Source organism: Schistocerca serialis, chromosome 6, assembly GCF_023864345.2.
Source record: "Schistocerca serialis cubense isolate TAMUIC-IGC-003099 chromosome 6, iqSchSeri2.2, whole genome shotgun sequence".
Lineage (NCBI taxonomy): Eukaryota > Metazoa > Arthropoda > Insecta > Orthoptera > Acrididae > Schistocerca > Schistocerca serialis.
In genome coordinates, this window is record NC_064643.1 from 605,621,863 (window position 1) to 605,647,034 (window position 25,172).

The following is a 25,172-nucleotide window of genomic DNA, read 5'->3' on the forward strand; positions in this document are numbered from 1 at the left end:
AGGATTGTCAACACTAGAGTGTTTCCCACAATGTGCTGACGCAGAAAATAGCGTATAAACAAACTACTAATTATGTGAGATATTCTAGGTAGCATCGGGTACATAATACTTTCCTGGTTATTTTTTGGAACCGAATAGGCGAGGAAGGCGAGAAAAGTTATTTCCTCGTTTACTGGCCGCCTATCCCGTGCAGACGCTATCGCGGTCGGTCAGAGGCTTCGCTAATTTCCCGCAGCGGCTGGGAACCTATCAGGACAGCTGGTTATCCACCATGCACAGCAGCCGGTACGATCTGGTCTGGCTGTCGTCCGATTGTGCCGGTTGGCACACGCCGGCGACCGGCAGTATTACGCAGAAGTTGCGCGTTTCCAAGCGACGGTTATCCTCCTCGGAATGGTCCCCCCCCTCCCCGTCCCTATTACCCCGCCGGCCAACGCGGCGTCCACGCGACCCCTCCTTCCCCTCTCTCCCTTCACCAACTCTTCCCGCTACCCGGCAAAGCCGAGTCACGGGATTCTCTGCAGGCAGCTTTTCCTGGAAGCCTGCGCGCCCCTCCGGCACACCGCGCATGCCGTCTGCGCAGCCGGCGTCCAGCTTATAAATGCTACCCGCCGGCCGGCGTGTACGTCACTTAGCGACTGAGAGCCGCTGAGACAACTAGTGCTTGCTTGCCAGTGGAAGAAGAGTGTGTCGCCTACACTTTCTCTTTGCACTGTCGGTTCGGTCGCCAGTGTTTTCCGAGCTTTCTTCGAGTGTTGTTGCCGCCGTTTAGTGTGGAAATAGCGAGTGCCGCCGACGTCCGTGGAACCGGCCGTCGCTGAGAAGTTTGTGCCAGTGAGAAAAGTGTTTCGTCTTCAGTCTTACAGCGCCATCGCCGGAGACAAGATGACCCTCGAGGACGTCGCCAACAAGGATTCGCCAATGGCTAACAGGTAAGCTGAAAAAGCTGCGTCTGCATTCGATTTAAAAGTTTTCTGGCGGTTGCCAGTAGGGAAGAGCTAGAGAACGCGTGTACTTGAAGTCGGGACTGCGGAGTAGTTACTAATGCGAAACATTGCGCAATACTGTGCAGTGGAACGCTGAAGGGACTTCGGTACTGTTGCTTGTACGGTTTTCTGGTGTAGTTTTCAAAGTGAGTTTGGGGACGACTTAAATTTGACCAGCAGTTCTTTTCTCGTGCGGTGATCAAAATTTGTAGTGGCATCTGGAGATAGTAAATGAAAGGGCTCCAGAATCAGTTTACTGCTGTGTACAATCGATATTGTATCATAAACGTAAGGTAGTGTTTTACTACGGTGGGTGAAATTTGTGGAGATGCTGGTCATTTACAGTGGTGCATGGTTTTAAGCTGACTGTGTGAAAATAGTTTTGATGTTGCTGTGTAACAGATCTTCCTATTGTCAGTGATTCTGCTGTTACTTGCCGAAGCTAGTTACTCTTTTGTTTTGTAACACGGGATGTACTTGTAATCGCCGTTAGTTGACGGGATCGTTTGCGAGCAGCTAGTGTCCTGAGCAGTGTAGTTTGTGTGCGAGCGATGGAGACGTGCAGCGGCTCACCGGCGTGCGTTCTGTGTTGCCCTTGCAGAAAGAAGCTGTGCCAGACGGTTCGCTGCATGCTGCGGCGCGCGCAGGCCGAGAAGCGGCTCGCGTGCGGCCTGCTGCCCGCCATCAAGCTGCTGGAGTCCGACCCGGGCAGCGTGCTGTTCTGCGTGCTGCCGCAGACGGCGCAGGGCGACTCGGCCATGCACCACATCCACACGGTGCTGCTGCAGGCCTTCTGCTACGAGAACGACATCAACATCATCGAGGTGGACAGCGCCGAGCGCGTCAGCTCCATGGTGGCGCCGGCGGGTAAGAAGCCGCGACCCAACCTGGACACGCGGTGCGTGCTCGTGTTGCAGCCGCAGGAGTCGCCGCCACAGCAACGCCTGAGCGACGCCGAGGAGGAGCTGGTTCGCTGGTGCGACGCGCAGCCGCAGCCCGCGGTCATCAAGCTGCCCGCGCTGTGAGGGGCCGGCCGCAGTCTTCTCTAGCAATCAGAGGTGAGTCTCCGCTCCTTCTAGCAGGGCATACCAGAGCCACAGAGAAAGGGCCCTAATTCTGTTAATATTTCGTGCGCGTACCTTTCCTAGAAGACTCACTCGAAAAATTTTTCCTCCTATCGAAGCACAGTGTCTCGGGAGGAATGGCCAATATTCAGGGGTATGAAAAGAACGATCTTTCGAAAAAAAAAAAAAAAAAAAAAAAAAAAAAAAAAAAAGCTGGTAAACAAGGGCTCTAAGATACACATCTTAAAGAGGTATGAGCACTTTCTATCACTGCTCCTGTAAAACACATCTCTTCTACTGAACAAGTGCTCGTAGCACTTAAGGTATTTACTAGACTTTTTTGCTTCGAATGGTCATTCCTGCCATATACCTGAATACAGACAACCAGTATCCTAGCGAAAGACCGCCAAGGTAAAGTTACAGTTTTCGTCTCCGAGTGGAACAGGAAACTGGGGGAAGGCTGTCGTACACAAAGTACCCTCCGCCACATACCATGAGGTCGTGAACGGAGTACAAATCTAGCTCGTGGTAATGTGTAAATTCCATGTAGCCTGTCTTACAGAGTGTTTGTATTCTTAAAATTAACCCTCGGAATAGATTTCGAAACACAGCTGCATTGCCAAGGCTTCAGCTAACTACTGACATAATTTTCATTGCGATGTTTACGCGAGACAGCTCAGTGGGAGGAATGCGTAAAATTGTCGTTGTCACCTGTAGTGCGTAAATTCACCGTTTATCAGTACAAGAAATGTATGGTCTGACGCCACAAGCGAAAAAAGTGTACATCATTGATAAGTTAAACATGAAACTAGATATTTCGTTTGTGTTGTAACGCCATTTCCAGTTCTTCCTTTGAAGTGCCGTTTAAGAGCAATAAACTTACCACATTAGTGTGTTTGAAAACTCACATAAAACTGTGCCAAATAAACGAAAAAACACACGCTGCTTTGACAACAGAATAACGCAAATTATCATTCTGTTATCTCACTAATCCATGTTACTAAGAAAGTCGTCACTGCTACGATAAAAGAATGTTCATATAAGCTCATATCAGATCATAAGTATCTGAGTTTGACAGCTTGATAGTCGAAAGAAAAGATTACAAAATAATCTTGCACAGTGAAGACATAAGATGCCTTTAGCTCAGAATAAGTAACGGGGCCCTTTCTTTGTGGCTTATATCGCTCTGGTGTGCCAGCATGGTCCACACTTCTCATAAACATTTTGCAAACACACATTCCACACTTTGCACTTCTAATAGGAAGACCTGTGATTTTTAATAATTTTTTTGGCAGAATAAACATTGTAAATACTTCTCAGTATTGTGCAATCGTGGTAGAGGATGTCAAGCAGAAACATGTGTAGATTCACGCAGTTATATAAGTTATCACTCTTTAGTCCTCTGGCAGTCAGCTGTGTGCTCGGCACCGGCTGTTGTGTAAGCTTCTCTTGCGCGTGTCCCGCGCCGTTGCAACACGCTCAGCACATGATCTGATTTTCTTTTATGGCAGTCGCGAGTCCTTGGCGTGACAGCACACATTCAGAGAGAAGCAAGCGCGCAAACACACACACACACACACACACTTTTTACTGTTTCAGATGGTTCGTTTAAGGCATGTAACTTATGTGTCCTTTTTTCTTTTGTTGCAGAAAAACTTGAAAGCCCTGGAAGGCAAAAAAATTATCTCTCTCTCTGCGGGAGCCTTTGGGCATCGTCGCACTGGTGTCCAATCCCTGGGGTCTCATCGGACGGGGACATGGTCACTCTCCCGTGTCATCCTTGGGGCATCCTTTCCTCGCACGCCCACGTGATCCGGATTGGCGGGTACGCAGTAATGCCGCAAGCATCCAACCTGCATCGAGAAACACAGTCTCCATCTACGCCGCATTCATCTTTCGCCGTGAGTTCCGTGAGCAACATCATTGCCTGGTCCAGCACCTGCAACGTCATCAAAATCATCACCAAAGAACACTGTAATGTGATTGTACCATGCTGTCTGGAAGCCGCTGGACAAGTTACATAAATTCTGGAACTGCTGAAAGCCGAGGTTCCAGCTGAGAAGTCAACCGTGTCCATATTCCAACTTCACAACGCTTGGAGAAACTACCACTGCTGTCCAAAGTTTGTGGAATGTGATGTTCCAGACAGCCTGAACGCAACCGCATTGCCATGTCTGGATTCGTGACAGGCACATGGAGGAGACTGCTGTTCCGAAATTCACACGCTGGATCTGCCACCGCTGACGATTTCTGCGCTACCCGCCAGTGATCACACGTGATCTGGCTTGGCGGCTGCTGCGTTTGAAACGAGAGGGCCAAGCTTCATCAGGTGGAAGGATCACAGACGATCCTCTGCTAGAATCCCATCCTTAAGTGGTCCACGCATGTAGGACATTTTGGCTGCGGTCATCCTGGGTCACCGGATCTCAACCGCAACAATCGCATTGAGTGGTTGTTGGCCGAGGTGCCGCAGGCGCTTGTGAATCCCTCACTCGCTGCAAAAGTGTTTTTTTTATTCTGTGACATTGAACTCGTCACCAGCCGAGCACATGGGGACAGAAGGCTTTGTAAACGATGAACTGAAAAAGGGTGATATACGTTTTTCTATGAGATCATTGTTGAGTACTTAGAGATGTGATATTGTTTTGGTTTATTGTTGTTGATCGTATAAAAGGAATGCATGAAGTATGTAAAAGGAAAGAAAAAAAATGTTGTGGTTGAAAATAAGCATTTGTTGTATTCTGCTTTGCAGAATAAATAAATAAGATTTTTTGAAACAAAGATATTCACTTCAACCTCTATTCCTTGCCATTCTCCTGCAACTCCAAAAGATTCATATTATGCAGAAAAGCTATAAATTGAGTGATTCTGATTCTGTGCAAAAGTCTTTATACAATATAAAGATGGTCAGAAATACACAAAGAGGATCCTTTGCTGTCTTTACTTGCCTCACAGATAGTAAATGAGTCAACTATTTGCTTTCATTGAAACTACTTAAATTCTCACTTGAAAGATAGTTTTTGAGTACAGTAATGGAACCTTAATATCAAAGCATGCAAAACGAGAAAATACAAAAAATAAGAGAGTAATGCTATGAATGTTTCATTATGTGTGATTATCTTTCTAATGACTATGCGATTCCTTAGTAAGTTTTTTCAAAATATAAGGTGCTTGAAAGGCCACACTCTGCAGTACCTTTATAAATTGTGCCTTTAAAGTTGAAAAACTGCGTCTTTTTGCGAGATTCTATATAATAAATGTTTAAACCCCGACGTGTTTCCTTTTGTTTACATATTTTGTCAGCTTGTGTGCTGAATTATAAAACTTCATTGATTTCGTACGAAAAAATAATTTACTATTGCTCGTAGGAAGTGCAGTTTACTAACCGTAAAGGCACATGCTAGCTTCTCTTTTTCGTAATAGAATTGTTGCCTCTCTCCCTGAGCTATTCTCGTATATAAGCATCTAGATCATTGTTTGAGAGTTTCTAAATCTGTCATACAGCTATAGTAATTTCTTTGCTACAACAGGGAATTTGTTTATGGTTAGGAATACTCATACTTACAACAAGTTAATTACTAAGCGAGGCTTCCTTTAGGCTAATAGTAAGGACACATTTTCCGACTTTTAACCTTAAATATATCACATCTTTCTTCGATTTGAAGAGTATTAGGTATTATCACATAGAACAGCTATGTTACGGTATAATTACAGGTAAAGTCTCACAATGTACTGTGTGAAAGAGTTGAAATCAGATCAGAATGAAGTTTGACAAACAAGTGGTGCAAACTTTTGGCCTGGGAGAGAGAGAGATAGCCTGGTGGACCACACACTGATGCCACACTACTGAAAGCTGGTTTGGGACACAGGGCAGAGTGGGAAAGTATGTGAGTGATTCCGCATCACCACTTACTACGAAGTACCTAATGTAACTAGAGAACAGTAGAACAAAATTATCATTTTTTTGTTGTTGTCTCTTATCCCCCGCCCCACAAGGATAGAAGGTGATGACAGTCATTTAACCAAATGGGTTTGAAATACTAAAATAGAACCGATATAATCAAACTGGTGAGACATTTAACATGTTTTTTTAAAATAATTAAAAATTAATTTCCTGGATGGTATGAAAAATTAATTGATCATTTTTTAAAAACACGCGCTAGAGGTGTGGTGTTGTGAAAAGAACAACCAGCCACACAAAACAATGGTTGTTAACTCCGGGATGCATTATTGGAAGGGAAAAAACGCCTGGGATATGAGAGAGAGAGAGAGAGCACGTGCTGTGCTATCCAGTTGCAGCCAGACGTGGCCGCCACATCAGCGGTGCTTGCTGGCTCACGCAACAAGTAATGGTGGTGCAAATACTGCGCACGCTGGAAGCGAAGCAGTGGAACTGCACGGTTCCAAACGACAGCAACACATTACATCAAAGGTCGACGGCCGTTAATACAGTCAGATTAGTACGGAAAGGCATGTGGCTTGGCTGCGTGGAATACAGGGTTTTCAAAATGACGTTCGACTTCGGAAGACCATAATTAGTTAGTTAATACTCCATGGTCCATTTGCACGATAGTTCGTAATGACGTGGAACGAGTCATTTTACAAACGCATCACAACTTAATTTTTAAATATTGCCACGTGAAGAACTTTTAAACTTTTTTAATATCAACAGATGTGCGTATTTGCTACCCACTGCCTTTTACACACTATAGTAATACAGATTCTTCTAAAGAATCGAAGGAATTGTCAGGGCCAAACTTTTTTAGTTCTTTTTTTATGTTACCTGTCATACATTTCATATCCCCAGACAAGTTTTCAAAAATTTTTGTTACAGTGTTGTGCACCCTCTTTTGTGCTAAAGGCATCATTAATGTGGAGTAATGAATGTCATTTTTTCTTCTGGTATCGTAATCACGTGCATCATTGTTCCTTTTGAACTACAGTGGATTATTTACAATAAACTTCATGAGGGAATAAATATACTGTGAAGCAGTAGCTAGAATGCCAAACTGTTTAAAGAGATGTCTACAAGATTATCGTGGATCTGCCCACATATTAATCTTACAGCATGTTCTTGAACAATGAACACTTTCTTTCTTAATGATGAGTTACTCCAGAAAATTATTCCATACGACATTATTGAAGTAAAATATGCAAAATATGGCAACGTACTTATTTGTCACTCCTCAAGATTTGCAATGATTCTAAGTGCAAATTTGGCTGAGCTAAGTTGCTTTAGGAGCTACAAAATTTGCTTTTTCCTGTTTAAATTCTCGTCAATATGAATACCAAAGAATTTTGAGGTTTCTGCCCTGTTTATTGTTTCCTCGCCGTGTGTTGGACCGTCATTGGCGTAGCACTCTTAGATGGGAAGAACTAGGTATGTTAAAACTTTCTGGCAGATTAAAACTGTGTGCCCGACCGAGACTCGAACTCGGGACCTTTGCCTTTCGCGGGCGAGTCTCGGTCGGGCACACAGTTTTAATCTGCCAGGAAGTTTCATATCAGCGCACAGTCCGCTGCAGAGTGAAAATCTCATTCTAACTAGGTATGTTGTGTCTTTTTAAAATTGAGGGTGACACCATTCGCAAAAATACCATTCAATGATGCTTTTAAGAATATTGCTTACCATTTCTTCTGTTTCCGTACGTACGCTCGGACTGAATACAATGCTAGTGTCATAACACCTCTTCTTCTTGATGATTTGGTTTGATTTGTACTTGGCCTCGGCTAAGTAGAGTGTTGAGATCGTTATCAAGTTACGAAGACGACGTTACACAAAATAACAGTGCTGAACCGAAATGTCGACGTGCGTGAGATATTTACTTCACCAAGAATCGTAATTAATCGTTCGTAATCGATGTTTAACTGATTAATGATGATATTTTAATGATAAAACCAATACAGTCACATCCACAACAAATTTCCTACATGCTCGTCGTAATTTCAAGTATCTAAGAAATCGTAACAGTGGGCTTGTTATTTGAGTTAAAGATTCTACCCAAGCGCCGAGCGCTACAGTCAAATACTATCGCTGCGCGTAATTATTACTCGGGAGTTTCATGTCAATAATTTGAGCGAATTTTAAATCAGAAATGCACGACTTGGCACGAGAGGGTGTTTTATTGCACAATATCAGTCACTTCCTAACCGAGCCTTGAGAAGAAAACTTTCCCAGGTGTTGGGGGGATTTAAATTACATGCTTCGGACCTATCACTGAAGCTCCATAAACCACTGGCTATTATGAATGAAAATTGTCTATCAGTATTCGTTGCCAAAATGACTGTCTAAGTAATGTTTAGTTCAATTATCTAGTTAAAGTTCACTTTATTCTAGTAGGTAAAAGTCCTCCGTTCGAATTCTAATGCCGTGATATTTGAAGTCAGAAGGTCGTATTATTGCGTCATAATAGATCGCAATTATTCAATCTCAAAAACAATCTAAGCGCGCCTACATGTACGAGCAGTCAAATATATGACCTGCTTCGGCTAATTCTCGTAACGTAGGACAATGCATTGAATTACACTTAGTCATTTCTCACGATTCCCAAAGAGTACTCACACGGAGTATTCTTTGGGGTCGTTGGTTCTACTTTGCGAATGTTAATTTATGCTAATTTTGGGATTTATTATGATTTTGATTTTAATTTTACTGAAATTTAATCTTTCTTTCGTAGATTGCTAAATTGTCAAGTCTTAGATTCCTCATTTAATTACATGTTATTGTCCTAATAATAGCGATAAAAGGAACTTCGTTCGCTTATTCACTTTTCTGGGATTTTGGGACTTGGGGGGAAATCTTTGGGGTATTGAGAGCTAATTTTGGTTTTTATTTCTCGTCCGAGGAAGTGGCATTACAGTGTCATCTGCAAAAACAACTTATTCTGAGTGTTGTATAACATGGAAGATGGTTTGTACATATAATGAACAATAGTGGACCAAAGATTGAGCCTTGGGGAGCCCCATTGGTGATTTCTCCCCAGTCAGATTATTGTCCCCGGACTTGCATACGAATGAAGATAGGAACTTGGAGTGAACTTTGACTTACACTTAGGACTACAGAGTCTATTTGGTTTTACAAGCGAACACATTTACATGCTTGCACACATAACCGCGAGATACTTATTACAGTTACAACAAAGCATGCCAGACACAAGGAACACGACGTGCAGATTTCTGTGGAGTTGGTGCAAAACTCAGTTGAATGTGCGCTATGCCTTGAATGAGTATACGGTGGAGACCAATGGACTGTCCCTTACCTAAATAGGCAGTGTCTTCAGATTGCTTGCGCTGTCGAGGAAGGCTTTGAGCTGTGTGTGTGTGTGGGGGGGGGGGGGGGGTGGAAGATGTACCCTCAATGAAAATCACGCATCAGTGGGCTACACTTGCTGTAAGAGAGAGAAAGCGGAAAAGCGGAGCACTTTCAGCAGCTGTGTTCCCGCCGTCTCGAACAGACGCTCGCTGGATAATGAACGAGCTAGCTGCATTAAGGAGATTCCTTCCGGCAACATCATGAACCGGTGTCTTACAAGTGATGTCCCCCCCCCCTCCCCCCCAGTTTCTATCTTCATTCATGTCGAAGTGGCAGTGTTACGTGATGCATCCTGTACTAGTACCCTCGACATGTAGCCCTGCCTGCACCCTCTCACACCCCACAGGACGGGCCGGGTCCCAAATGTGGGGATCGCCTGACAGGTGCTCACGAACATGGGCTGGACAAAACTATGAAAAACATCGGGAATGCAGATGATAGCCAAGCCAAGTCTGCAGGTTGCGGTGTTGTATTCGACCGCGAACGCTTCCTGTGCGCTGTCCTCAATACATTGCAAATGTCAGGCGTGTGGCCAGAACTATGCTCTGTGTAGTTGTGAGTCTGCCATGTCAGACCTAAGCGAATTCGAGCGTGGGCTAATTGTTGGTACTCGCACTGTGGATGCTTCCGTAACGGAGGGAGCAGAAGTGTTTGGCCTTCCATGGGGCGCCAAATGTAAAATTTATACAACTTACAGGGGAAAGTGGGAAAACATCATCTGCTAAGGGACAATGCGGACGAAAGTGTATGTTGAGTGATCATGAAGGAAGGTCATTGAAGAGGATTGTTACGAACAATAAGAGGACGACAGCTGAAAATGTGAATATTGCATTCGCGAACACTGTCAGTAGCGGAATAACACGAAGGCAGCTTAATAAGTATGGAACTACAGGGAGGGATGGAATTCCACAACCACTCACCAGTGATGCAAACGCCTGTAACAGGAAAACGTGCCGCAAAGCCATAAAACCTAGCCAATGGCGCAATCGAAGAAAGTCATTTGGTTAGAGGTGACTTGTTTCACTGTGTCCCCAACTTCTGACAGAGTGAAACATGGTGGAGGTTCAGTGATGATTTGGCCAGCCATATCGTGATACTGTGTGTGCTCCATGGTTACTCAGCATTACTACCAAGGGTTTATGACCATTTTAGGTGACCAAGTCCATCTCCAGATACAATATTTGTTCTCCGATGGTGAGGCTGTGTTCGAAGACAACAGGGCCCCTATCCGCACAGCTCTCATCGTCCATGAATGGTTTTGTGAGCACCAGCATCAACTGTCTCATCTCCCCTGACAACCAAATCTCCAGATCCCTGTATTATTGAGCCTCTGTGGTCTGTTTTCGATATAAAGGTGGATGATCACTATCCACCTCCATCGTTGTCACATGAGGCTGCCCCTATTTTGCAAGAATGACGGTATGATATGCCCTTGATTCCATACAGGACCTGTATTTATCCATTCAGGGGCGACTGGAAGCTGTTTTGAATGCCAAAGGGTTTCCTACACTCTTTGTACATGTGTTGTGTTTTTGGTCCAACCCCTGTAACAGTCACACACATTCTACTCTGCTTACCACAGTCACAAGTTTTTTACTCTGTGCTACAGTGTTCTCCATAACTTAAGCAGAGGAGACAGGTATTTCTAAAGATATTCAAAGTCTTCTTAAAGTAAAGTTCTTTTAGGCCGCACATGGCGACCCTTGTCTGGGAAAATCTTCCAAGTTTGAAATGTTTAACTGATATGAGACCTGTCGTTACTATCGAGAACTGTAAACAGTAAAAATAGTGGAAAAGTACAGGACGTTAAAAAGTGACCATAGAACTGTCTGAGAATTGTTATAAATAGGATTTGAGCTGCGTTTAAACTAGCAGAGGTTGAAAATACCGCTTCAGTTGTAAGGTTCTTATTATTTAAAACACGACCGCTTTCGGGTTGCTAGATGCCCATCGTTCCTGTCTTGTTTGTTTTCAGTATGTCGGCTGATGATGGACATGTAAGGGCGCGAAACCGGTCGTGTTTTGAAAGGTCTCTGTTGGATTCCTTTCATGTTTAATTTCTTAAATCTGTTGTCATTTATGGAGTAAATTCCTCTTCTAAATTTACTGTGGCGTTTCTGACTATCTGGGAGGAGACTGAGTAGTGGAACGTGTTACGTTTACACGTAAACAAGAACGATCTGTCACACTACTACACTTTAAAGCACAGTTTATATGTAATTCTTATATGTAATTCATGTCACACAGTTTCATACGGAACCTACATCCGCTTTCTTTTATATACTGTATGTGATAAGATACTGTCATCCCCCTTCCCTTCTGTGTGAGAGGATGAATGATCAAATGTGTTTGTAGTTGCATGCTTGAGGGTAGCAGACAAGGCTGTGTGCTAGAGAACAGTAGGACCAACGTCGGAACAGGTAGCTACGCTTTCTTAAAGCAGAGAGGTTTCTATCCTTAGTATGGTTCTGTCCGTCCGTTGTCATGTTGGTATAGGAAGCTGCCCCTCTGGCCCCTTCCGTTTGTCTTTGTGAGCCACCCTCAGGAAACACGCTCGGCAGTAGGGAGTTGCAGTCTGGCGGTGGCGAGCGTCTGAAGTGGTAAGATCTCCGGCTAAGCGCGTGTCTGCTAAGTCCATAGGACAATGGATTTGTTAAGTTCAGCCTAACTGAAAATTTAATCATCTTTATTTCGGTTTTAACTCTAAAATATCTAAGGTTATCTTAAATTGCAGCGTAGTGTAATTCTCGTGTGAAGTTCATATTATTTTCCGGTTGTTGCTTTGTTACTACTTTGTGAGTAAAGTGGAACCACGTGTTGATCAGTAACTCTAACTAAGTTCATCAATCTTAAATGCGAATGCTTGTGTGATTATAACGTCTCGTCTTGACTATATTTTCAATATAGCAACTTTTCTTTATGTTCAGCCCACGTGGGGTGTACTTTGCGAGACCACTACCACGTGCTTATATAACTGTTTGACCCATCAGGTTAATAGTAAGACGTTAGTAACCAGTTCAAGGTTTTGCTTTTGTCAATTGCTTTTCGATCTAATGTATTTTAATTATCAAAATTATTGTGGAGTTGTACGCTTTGTGTAAAACAAGTTGACCACGTGGAGCATGTGGTGTAATCATCAAAGTAGCCCTCAGCTATTCTTTTTGCGAAGACTTCACAAAGAGTTAATATGAATTTAGTATACCAGTGTGTGGTAATTACATGACGGACAGGATTGTGGTATGAACGTAATTTCTTTGGGTAAAAACTGAATCTGTTGGTTGTGGTTAATTTCTTCTTGCTTATGTTTCAATGTTCTTCGTGAGTTATTTTATGAATGCAGTGTCGTATGCAGTCTCCCAATCTTGGGTCCATATTTTATGTGTTCCGTAAGATTACAATCTCACATTTTTCAATCGTAAATAAGGCACCAGCTGAGTTATAACTCACGTATAATATGCTGAGATTTCAATGAACAATCTTAAAATAAATTTCCAAATATAAACTGATTTCTTTCTTTTTATTTAAATTCTCTTTTTATATATATATATTACCGGTTTTGTATGACTATTAAAAGATTATCATTAATGTTAGTCTGCTTGGTAAACCTAGACTAAATATCTGATGAAACAGTTGCCCAGTAATCCACGGTTAACGTCCCCAGACAGATCACGGCTTTTAACCCACTTTCATTGTCAATTAGCACCGATATCAGCATACCAAAATAAAGTTACAACATTACACAGCAGCTAGCAAAATTAAAGTTACAACATTACACATGGCGACCCTGTTCTGTGATTCCGCTAGACTCTGGAATCTCTGAAACGTTAGATTGCGAGCGTGTTATAATCTTAATTTTTTTCCTACAGCGCTCAAACAACTTCTGTGTTGTTTCCGAGCAGACTTTCAAAAGATTCACGGCGTTGTTGATCGGCGTTGCGTTGTTTGTCTTGTTTTGTTTTTTATATTTGTGTGTTTTATATGTCTGTGTGTTTTTTATTCTCGCTTGTATATTCCACTGTTTCGATCAAAGATAAAAATTTGTTTTGCGTGTGAAAAAGTGTGTACTAGGTTGGGTATCTTTCGTGTGACTGTCGTAATTTTTGGGGGACACATTTATTGTGATTAGTGTGTTGCGTACTGAGTATAAATTGCACTAATGCAAACACGTAACCAAGCTAAAAGTAAGCGGTCCACCAACATAAGCAACATGGACCAAGGGGATAATTTGATTTCCAATATTAACGCGTCGGGCGGTTCCGAAAATGCAATGGGGAATACTTCAGACGAAATGCAAAACAGCACGAACGGGCTCACAGCAGAGCCAGAAATTAATTTGCCTCCAACTAACCAAATTGATTTAGCAGAACTCATGAAAGCCTTATTGCAACAAAATAAAGAAAACACAGAGAAATCGATCCGCGAGCTAGGGGAACAAATGACGCAGAAATCAGAAAAATCGTTCCGAGAACAAAAAGAATCATCCGAAAAATCGATCCGAGAGCTAGCCGAACAAATAGACGAAAAACTAATCCAGCAGACAAATAAAGTCGACAAGTCGATGCAGAGAGTGTCCGATGATATCTCACAAAGAATAAACAATCTGGCAAGTGAGATAAAAAGTGATATTATGAAAGAATTAGGCCGTACATTTGAACAAATCGATGATCGTCTGCAAGCCTTAGAACAGAGCAAGCGGAGGGGCGATGCCGAATCTAAAGAAAGCGAAGAACGGCTACTTAGGAATTTCCAAGAGCTGAGGGAAGAATGCCAAAGGGAGCACCAGCAGGTACTCTCGAGGGTCCAAGAGGCAGAAACGCATTGTCCCACGTCCGTTAGCAACACAATAGCGGACAACAGTTTAGCGATCCACGCGTTGGAACAGCAAGTAGAACAATTGAAGCATACTGGGGCGGAGGACAAGAGACAAATTGATGATAAGATTGCGGCATTAGCGGACATTGTAGGCACGATGAAGCTGACGGAAAGCGAGAACAATACTACACCGGCAGCGGCCGCAGAGACCGAAGAAGTGCGTTCGCTTCTGAGATTTCAGAAGGGACAATTCGAAGTGAACAGGCAACACAAGGCTGTAACAGGCGAATTACAAGAACGCGTGGCGCATCTGGAAAACCGCATGGCGTGTGATTCCGAACTCGTCAATAGCATTAAAAATAGCCGTACGAACAGTGCAGTGAGGGACTCCGGCCACGAGGGAGATTTTGACGACAGGGAAGAATGTAATTTGAGGGGCAGACATGAGAATAATAGAAACATTCAAGGGCCTCGCCAGGAGGAAATGCGGGGATTTGATTTCAAACATTTCCTTACGGTGAGAAAGTTTGAGATATTCCGAAATTCGCAAAAAGGAATACATCCACGAGCATGGCTCGAGCAATTTGAGTTCTGTCTTCCTCCCGACTGGTTAAGTTCACATAAGGTAGAATATATGTGTGGCTATTTGGAAGGCGAACCGGCGAGTCGCATGAGGTCGGCAGCGCGTCACTGCAACTCCACTCGGGAGTTTCGACAAGCCTTTCTCTCCGCCTATTGGTCGGAAGCGGCACAAGACAGGGTCAAACATGGCATAATTATGCTGCCAAATTTGAACCAGTCTGGTTTCGGCAGCCCTGCACGCCTATTCGACCACATGCTGCAGGCAAATCAATTTTTATACGACCCATACGGGCCTGCGGAACTAATTAGGATATGCATCACCAAATTGCCGATGCACTTGCGGCACGTCATTCTTGCGGGACGATGCAAAGAGGACGTCGAAACGTTTAAAACACTTCTCCAAGAGTTGGAATATAATACAGCAGAATGCCCGCCTAATCAGGCACAAAGTTATTACGGGGCACAGCAGCGCGATCGCAGTCGTGGCCGTCGTACTAATCAACGGCGTGACTGGTCGTCGCGACGCGAACGGAACAATAATCGGGACCGGCCGTATAGAAACTGGGGTAACAGTCGCGAACACAGGTGGAACAACGGAAATGATCGAGGACGTGGACAAGATCGTGAACGCTACAGGTACGGCAACCAGAATCGATATCACGGTGAACACGGTGGGAATAGGACTGTAGGCGGAGCACCTCATGATGTGGAAATTCGGCCGGCCAACCCTAGACATAATCCAGCAAATGGAAATGAACAAAACCGGCAATGACAAATGATCAGCGCAGAAGGCGCCCAATCGGAACAAATGAGCGACATGGCAAATGAGTAGAAAGGACAGTGGGGAGTAGAGAGGACGGTGAAGAGAATGAATTGATTAGTTTAAATTTGTGACATGCATTTTGAATAATATGTTGGTAAAAATGATAAAAATGTTTTTATGTAATTGATTGAAGTGATGTTGTTAATTTGTTTTCTTTCCTTGTGCAATTAGGATTTAGTTTGATTCAAACGTAAAGATAAAATGTTTCCTTGTGAACGAGTGAAATGCTGTTTATGTTTTTTTGTGTGTAAATTGAAAAGAGTCGCTCCTGAGGAAAGCAAGATCGTTGCTGAATTAGTGCATAAACTCAGGGGAATATCCGATCTGTGGGTATTATGGGTCTGGCAAACCCAGGTCCCCAGCTGTTAGTAGCCTTGTTTCCGATTTTCTGCTTTCAGTGCTACTATCTATCTATTACTATTCTATATCTGTCAGTATAAATGAGGATCTCTTACTATAGTATGCGTGCTGTATGAATATTTTAAGATAGGAGAACTCTGAGAAAGGAATGAGTAAGTTTGGAATCTTGAAAACAGGATGCGATAATACGATTGTTTAACCATTGGCTTCCCAATATGCGATGATATGTTAATATTGATGATATATGTCTTTTTTGTTCTTTATAGCTGAGTACGGAAAGTGCTGTCTGTGGATTTCGTAAGTAGATTGATTCCCTTCAAGGTGAAAGAAGAATTGTGGTTTGTGTAATTTACGTCGCCCTGAAATATTATTGTGGCAGTCAAATACGAGCAGTTTTCCAGCAAATGGAGAATGGAACGGAAATATGGATCCTTTCGGTAGTCTTGATTGATGTTGAGCCAGAGCCTGAAAACTTATTCTGCGTTAATACTTGTCCCAGAAAAGCGACGTTTATGTGTTTTGCTGATGCTGTGAGCATTACAGCTTACTGTTTTCGCTGGTGCGGGATGCACTGCAGCGTATATCATTTGTACTGAGGAAATTTCCCTCTTGAAGGTAGAGGATTATTAAATAATTTTGATTATGGAAACGAAGGAAAGCTTGGTTTAAGGTAATAAGGATAAAGCAAAACATTTGTCATTTAAACTACAGGAGGATTCGGATCTTTTGTGTCTGTTGTAAGTTCAATATGTTAAGATGATACTGTTTTACAGAATAGAGGTGACCACAATTTTGCCATTCATGAGAAATGAATCCAGAATAACCACCACAGGCGAAATGACTGATTTGGAAGCGAGAGGTAACTTAAAGAAGGAACGTAATCGCAGCAAAATGGGTAAGAAAATGTAGTATAACCGGTATAGTGCAGACATTTTTACCGTTCTCAGAGCCATCTGTGTGATTAATTCTTGTGATAACGTAATTTTAGATGAAATTTTCTTACTGTTTTATGTGTGAATATATGAGTATGATAAATGTATAATTGCGAGTCTCTTTTCAGGTGTGCGAACTGGTATAAATGTTTTGGTGTGTAAATAACCATTGTTCTTTTTACTGTGTATGTTTAAGGAAAGTTTCTCCATATTTATCATGTGACAAGACGTATGCCGCGAGCGTCAAGAAGAAGACGAATTAGAACAATGTTGTAGTGGTATATACACGGTGTTGAAATAGCATTGAAGTAGCTTATTGGCTTAACTAGTAGTGGATAGAAGTAGAATATTGAGTAATGCATGTTTATGGGTAGTTAGTTTGTAGAATAGACAACAGGTGTGCATGTATGTGTGTGTAAATAACATGTGAACCCTATGCTCTCCTGACCTATACTTGCACAAGGCATAATCCTATTCATTTTAGTGAATTAATAAGTAGCATTGGATTTATTAAAACGTAAGTGAACCACATTAGTGATGTGGATTTAAATATTATATTGTCAGTTCATTTAGTTCTTTTTTTTTTTTTACATTGTAAAGTCATTTCACTTTTATTTTTTTTACATTGTCAAGTCATTTAAATTTTATTTTATATTGTCGATTCATCTAATTATTTTTATAAAAAAAAAAAATTAAGTCTCACGTTTGTTCTTAAAAATAGTGAAAGACAATACTAAGTGGTATTATGTATGACATTGTGTAATCACATAACTACGATAAAAAAATTTCTGTGAATGCAGTTGAGAACGTGAAAGCGAACCGGCTAAACTCTTAGGAGACAGCGGGAGCAGCCGGACTAGTTGTAAACTGGCGGGTTTCCCAGCAGGACACACTGTCAACCGGGCCACTTCGGGAGCGCGGCCGACAACAAAAGAAGGGTACGCGGCAAACACTTTCCCTTCCACCTGGAGCTAATGGGCGGCCGCCCCGGGCGACCCTTCCTCGAGGCGATGACCTGAGATGGGCGAGCGGTCCACCGCGCGGAAATCCATCTGCTGGCAACGCACCACACGCACGCGACCGTGACGAGAAGGCCGCGGAGAAACAACAAAAAAGGGCGTAGAGCCTTTTGACACATACTGTCCAGAGAAACTGGCAGACTTCAACGACGCCTATCAACATCTCCTGACGGATGCCCACTGTCAAGCGACAGTAAATCATGGTTCGATGTTCTCTGGTCGCTAAGGGTGGCACACAAGAAGAGCCATTAAGTGTCATCCTTGCCCAGGAATATCAACCTGGCGTGTCAATCGAGGATACCGCACGAATTTGACAACACAAACATGGAACCAAATCGAGATGTACGTGACACAGACCACCAAGAGAAACTTCATGAGAGGGCAGAGACGGCGGGATTGCACGCAACAGATGGACAAAAATCCCTAGTGACAGCTGCGGCGACGAACCCCCTCCCCCACCCCTTATACTGTGCCTCGGAACAGTGGAACTAGTGAGTGTATCAGTGAACAGTGATTATACGGTTCTTAGTTCAATGCATATACGTGTGTTTCTGTCATAGAAACTTTGACTCGTGTGTTTTGCAGGGATTCGATTTATTGGTGTTTACTAGACTGACTCTTGTATTTTGCAGGTGTTCTATTTATTAATTTTTTTTAGACTTTGACTCTTGTATTTTGCAGGTGTTCTATTTATTAATTTTTTTTTAGACTTTGACTCTCGTATTTTGCAGGTGTTCTATTTATTGTTTATTTTAGACTTTGACTCTTGTATTTTGCAGGTGTTTTATTTATTGGTGTTTTTTATTAGATATTGACTATTGTACTGTTTTATTGATCAATGTTTGCTCTTGTGTGATGTATTAGATTTGTGTTATTTTGTTTGGTAAATTCATTCATGTGGCATTGCTTCGTTTATCAGTCAGATTGCTATTCATTCTCATTGGACTGTGATCGATTAGCCTTTGCATGGGGCATATTTTTAGTGAGGAACCCCTTAAGGGTAACAATCACATAATTATTGAAGTTTCAGCATAATGACACAGTGCTCATTGTTTGCTAACTAACTGAAATATAGTAGAGTGATTAAATTAATGCCACATAGTTATGTTAATTCTACAAATTATTAGTTTTATAAGATATAGAATTTTTTTTGCGATAACCACTTTGTAAAACATGTTTTTTTTCTTATCAATTTTTGCTTTTGCGGATTGTGCATTGTAATGTTCTGCTTTATAATACTGATGTTATTTCATGTTCTTTTTTAATTGCTGTGGCACCTTTGCTATTTTCATAAATTTTGCTTGTTAATAAACAGTCATAAATTTGCCTGTGATCAGTTGGCTCTTGCAATGAGCAAATACTGGTGAACTCCATAAGGGTAACAACCAGAAATTGTTTTCCTATTAATGACACAGGAACCATAGTTTTTACTTGCTGACCGAATTAGGTCTACACTATCTTTTAAATAGGTGTCACAGATTGTGTTCTTTTTTTTCTGTTTGAAATTAGTAGATTTTAAAGATTTGTTGAAATTATTGTGTTTTAGCAAGTAGCTGGTGACCTTTTGCTTTTTCTTTACACTTTTGGTTTAAGTAGGGTGTGAGAAGCCTGCTTGGGAATGTCCTAGCATGGCCAGAAAATTCCCTGCACAGTCTTTTCCCGGAGCGTTGGGGTTATGAAAGGTCTCTGTTGGATTCCTTTCATGTTTAATTTCTTAAATCTGTTGTCATTTATGGAGTAAATTCCTCTTCTAAATTTACTGTGGCGTTTCTGACTATCTGGGAGGAGACTGAGTAGTGGAACGTGTTACGTTTACACGTAAACAAGAACGATCTGTCACACTACTACACTTTAAAGCACAGTTTATATGTAATTCTTATATGTAATTCATGTCACACAGTTTCATACGGAACCTACATCCGCTTTCTTTTATATACTGTATATGATAAGATGCTGTCATCCCCCTTCCCTTCTGTGTGAGAGGATGAATGATCAAATGTGTTTGTAGTTGCATGCTTGAGGGTAGCAGACAAGGCTGTCTGCTAGAGAACAGTAGGACCAACGTCGGAACAGGTAGCTACGCTTTCTTAAAGCAGAGAGGTTTCTATCCTTAGTATGGTTCTGTCCGTCCGTTGTCATGTTGGTATAGGAAGCTGCCCCTCTGGCCCCTTCCGTTTGTCTTTGTGAGCCACCCTCAGGAAACACGCTCGGCAGTAGGGAGTTGCAGTCTGGCGGTGGCGAGCGTCTGAAGTGGTAAGATCTCCGGCTAAGCGCGTGTCTGCTAAGTCCATAGGACAATGGATTTGTTAAGTTCAGCCTAACTGAAAATTTAATCATCTTTATTTCGGTTTTAACTCTAAAATATCTAAGGTTATCTTAAATTGCAGCGTAGTGTAATTCTCGTGTGAAGTTCATATTATTTTCCGGTTGTTGCTTTGTTACTACTTTGTGAGTAAAGTGGAACCACGTGTTGATCAGTAACTCTAACTAAGTTCATCAATCTTAAATGCGAATGCTTGTGTGATTATAACGTCTCGTCTTGACTATATTTTCAATATAGCAACTTTTCTTTATGTTCAGCCCACGTGGGGTGTACTTTGCGAGACCACTACCACGTGCTTATATAACTGTTTGACCCATCAGGTTAATAGTAAGACGTTAGTAACCAGTTCAAGGTTTTGCTTTTGTCAATTGCTTTTCGATCTAATGTATTTTAATTATCAAAATTATTGTGGAGTTGTACGCTTTGTGTAAACCAAGTTGACCACGTGGAGCATGTGGTGTAATCATCAAAGTAGCCCTCAGCTATTCTTTTTGCGAAGACTTCACAAAGAGTTAATATGAATTTAGTATACCAGTGTGTGGTAATTACATGACGGACAGGATTGTGGTATGAACGTAATTTCTTTGGGTAAAAACTGAATCTGTTGGTTGTGGTTAATTTCTTCTTGCTTATGTTTCAATGTTCTTCGTGAGTTATTTTATGAATGCAGTGTCGTATGCAGTCTCCCAATCTTGGGTCCATATTTTATGTGTTCCGTAAGATTACAATCTCACATTTTTCAATCGTAAATAAGGCACCAGCTGAGTTATAACTCACGTATAATATGCTGAGATTTCAATGAACAATCTTAAAATAAATTTCCAAATATAAACTGATTTCTTTCTTTTTATTTAAATTCTCTTTTTATATATATATATTACCGGTTTTGTATGACTATTAAAAGATTATCATTAATGTTAGTCTGCTTGGTAAACCTAGACTAAATATCTGATGAAACAGTTGCCCAGTAATCCACGGTTAACGTCCCCAGACAGATCACGGCTTTTAACCCACTTTCATTGTCAATTAGCACCGATATCAGCATACCAAAATAAAGTTACAACATTACACAGCAGCTAGCAAAATTAAAGTTACAACATTACAGTTTTAAATAAAAAGAGCCTTACAACTAAAGCGGTATTTTCAACCTCTGCTATAATGCTCAATTGCGGATGTTGCTCCGGCAGAATTTTTGTATTTAAACTGTAATTAAACTTTCGTTGAACTGTGATAACTGATGCCGTGAAAAGGCAGAGTTAGGAAGTGCTAATGCCTAACAAAGTATGGTAAAATATAAATCGTTTGCGTGGTCCTTGGGATTACGTAACTGTATAGCTTCAAGGATCTTCTTATTACAAGACAGTGCGACATGGGGAGCAGCACAGAGCGACAAACGAGGCCCGGTGCCTCGGCAGCAAGCGACATTTGCAGAACGGGACGAGACTGGAGTCTCGACTTCCGCACAGCCTTTTAGCTGAGTTGCAGCCAGCGGTGCAGCCTACAGTTGGCGATAGTCAGCGGCAGCACGCCGAGGAAGGAAAATTAGCGTGAGTGTTACGCTTGCGTATCGCAGACCAAGGCCTGTAGTTGTTACTGTGAAGGCACTGCGTAAACTGAGAGCAATTAAACTGTTTGCTGCAGGAGTTAATATACTAAGAAAATTGTGTAATAAATGCTAATTGTATTCATGTGTGTAAACTGTTTGGGGAAAGGGAAATGAGATATGCCCTTAGAAATAGAGAGGGCGTGTAATGTAATGTGTGTGAAATCTTATGGGACTTAACTGCTAAGGTCATCACTCCCTAAGCTTACACACTACTTAACCTAAATTATCCTAAGGACAAACACACACACCCGTGCCCGAGGGAGGACTCGAACCTCCGCCGGGACCAGCCGCACAGTCCATGGCTGTAGCGCCAAAGACCGCTCGGCTAATCCCGCGCGGCAGAGGGCGTGTAGTCTCACAGTAATAGTGATGGTGCTGTTGATCAAATATAACTAACTGAAAGTGAAATCAGATACGACATAATAAAGGAGTAAATTTAGTCATTAGTAACTCCAGTGGAAAAGTACATTCAAACCTTAAGAATGGATCTGAAAAAGGAAATTCAATCGTAAATGGCATCTCTGGGAACTCAGAACTACTTACACCTAACTTCACTGAGAATGTGACGAGTACGAAAATGTAGGCTGAATGGCAAATGATGGTAATGAAAATGTAGAGTATGTCGTGCCTGATCGCAATGAAGTGGTCGGTTGGAATCATGACGCCAGAGACAATTGTTCAAATGGCTCTGAGCACTATGGGACTTAACTTCTGAGGTTATCAAAAAAATGCTTCAAATGGCTCTGAGAACTATGGGACTCAACTTCTGAGGTCATTAGTCCCCTAGAACTTAGAACTAGTTAAACCTAACTAACCTAAAGACATCACACACATCCATGCCCGAGGCAGGATTCGAACCTGCGACCGTAGCCGTCGCGCGGTTCCAGACTGAAGCGCCTAGAACCTCCTGGCCACCCCGGCCGGCGGGATGAGGTAAAAAGTTAGATGACTGTAAGCTTGAAATGAAACAAAATGTCGAAAAATTAACTGGTCGCATGAAAGCCCAGCATACTGTTACACAACTAATAAATACTGACATTAGTTAAATGAGAAATAAGCAAATTAAGCTAGTAAAACATGTTACGATATACATAAAGGAGCAGCTGAGTGATTTAGAAAAAAATAAGTGTAATCATGTTGTACCTAGCAGTAAGGTTTCTAATGTAGAATCCTCTTGTAAAGACAACACAAATGCGATTCAGGGTAAATTGAGAGAAACTGAGCGAAAGGTAGAAAAGATTCCTGAAATTGACAAAGTTATTAACGAGAAAAGTAAAATAGAAGGTGAAATTTAAAAAAAATTAGAAACATGGTGTGAACAAGAAAGAAAAAAAGGTTGTGTTTATGGTAGTGATTCGACACTTAGTGTATGTAAATTCCATTTCTCTATTAAGGTAACCTACGTCCGTTGCTTTCATTCGACAGTTTGAGGGCATTGTCCCTGAATGCTGGCCAGAGGAACATAAAATAAAGTGGGTGCGTAGTAGATTTGAAGAAGACGTACTATCATGGAGAACAGAAGTCGTAAACACATATAAAACACACAATGAGTTTGTACAAGCTTTCTCGAATCAATGCTGGTCTAATAGTACATGAAACAGCGTAACAAACGAAATATTTGATGGTGCAGGCTTTGGTAGTAGTGGCTGTGGTAGCGATAACGAATTTCTCTAACGCTACTGGAAAAAGAAACTGTACTTAACGGACGTATTAAGATTTAGACTTTATTCTGGTAACTATACTCGTACTTAAATTTCTTGAGTCAGTACAGGAGAAGCTTCTCACTGTAAACAAAGATGACATCAATAATCTAATACACGTCCTTGAGCAGTTGGAGTCAGTGTGTGGCGGACAGACCGCCGTAATGACAACGAACCAAGCCGAAGCAGTGGTGTTGTGGCCAACAACGACGCGCCTCGTGGTTGAGAGGAAAACAGACCAAAACCACACAGCCGCAACCCGTTCCGACGAAGGCGAGGCGCATTTCAGGGGCCTATAAATAGAGGTGGTTATTATGTAGAAAACAGAGAATGTCACAAAAATCGGAATAGTGAACATGCTACTGAAAGAGACAGGAATCATGAATGAAATTATAAGCTCAGGTGGCCATGGTGTTCTTTGCACTGCCAAGTAACTGACGATTACCAAGTGCAGAGTTAAGTAACGGCAGGACTTCAGTTCCCTTTCATGCTGTTAGTTCTTCCCCTTCGATCATTCTGGACTAGACCTGTCATCTTTAATATTCTTCGCTATCGGAACTAGGACGAGTGCATTACACTAGACGTGACAATAGTCACACAAATGACGGTCAGTAATCACGAGTAAACGAGCAGGACAAACATCAGCAAAGCACGGGTGAAAACAGACATTTGACAATGTACATAGGTAGGTCATAGTACACGGAAAACATGAAATCATTTATACAAACGTAAAAGAACACACTATAACGTTGTATTAAGAAGCAATCATATACAGGGTGTTACAAAAAGGTACGGCCAAACTTTCAGGAAACATTCCTCAGACACAAATAAAGAAAAGATGTTATGTGGACATGTGACCGGAAACGCTTAATTTCCATGTTAGAGCTCATTTTCGATTCGTCATTCCTACGTGATCAAATTGTGCTGCTAGAGCATCTGCCTTTACAAGTACGACACATGTGATTCATGCACGATGGAGCTCCTGCACATTTCAGTCGAAGTGTTCGTACGCTTCTCAACAACAGATTCGGTGACCGATGGAATGGTAGAGGCGGACCAATTCCATGGCCTCCACGCTCCCCTGACCTCAACCCTCTTGACTTTCATTTATGGGGGCATTTGAAAGCTCTTGTCTATGCAACCCTGGTACCAAATGTAGAGATTCTTCGTGCTCGTGTTGTGGACGGCTGTGATACAATACGCCATTCTCCAGGGCTGCATCAGCGCATCAGGGATTCCATGCGACGGAGGGTGGATGCATGTATCCTCGCTAACGGAGGACATTTTGGACATTTCTTGTAACAAAATGTTTGAAGTCACGCTGGTACGTTCTGTTGCTGTGTGTTCCATGATTAATGCGATTTGAGGAGAAGTAATAAAATGAGCTCTAACATGGAAAGTAAGCGTTTCCGGACACGTGTCCACATAACATCTTTTCTTTATTTGTGTGTGAGGAATGTTTCCTGAAAGTTTGGCCGTACCTTTTTGTAACATCCTGCAGTATTTAAGTGAAATACCAAGCACTTACCACAAATTGTACAGTGGTATATTTTTTAATATTGATACTAGTACGGACTATGATCGTTTTTTTACACGTTTTAAGCGACAAAAATAGCAGAGATAGGAAATAAAATGAGGGTTTTGTAATGAAAT

General features: G+C 41.9%; 1 protein-coding gene across 1 annotated transcript; it reads left to right on the forward strand.

Moving 5' to 3' along the window:
- The first annotated feature begins 615 nt into the window (after positions 1-615).
- LOC126484352 (growth arrest and DNA damage-inducible protein GADD45 gamma) lies at positions 616-4,815 on the forward strand. Its single transcript, XM_050107817.1, has 3 exons — positions 616-932; positions 1,588-2,044; positions 3,701-4,815. Exons 1-2 carry the CDS (start codon positions 886-888, stop codon positions 2,009-2,011), a joined length of 471 nt encoding a protein of 156 aa, XP_049963774.1. The 5' UTR covers positions 616-885; the 3' UTR covers positions 2,012-2,044; positions 3,701-4,815.
- Positions 4,816-25,172: the final 20,357 nt, after the last annotated feature.

Excerpts from the sequence above, each read along its gene's own strand:
- LOC126484352 (XM_050107817.1), top strand. The coding sequence starts at position 886 with ATGACCCTCGAGGACGTCGCCAACAAGGATTCGCCAATGGCTAACAG. Across the intron at positions 933-1,587 it reads GATTCGCCAATGGCTAACAG|AAAGAAGCTGTGCCAGACGG; the intron begins GTAAGCTGAAAA and ends TTGCCCTTGCAG.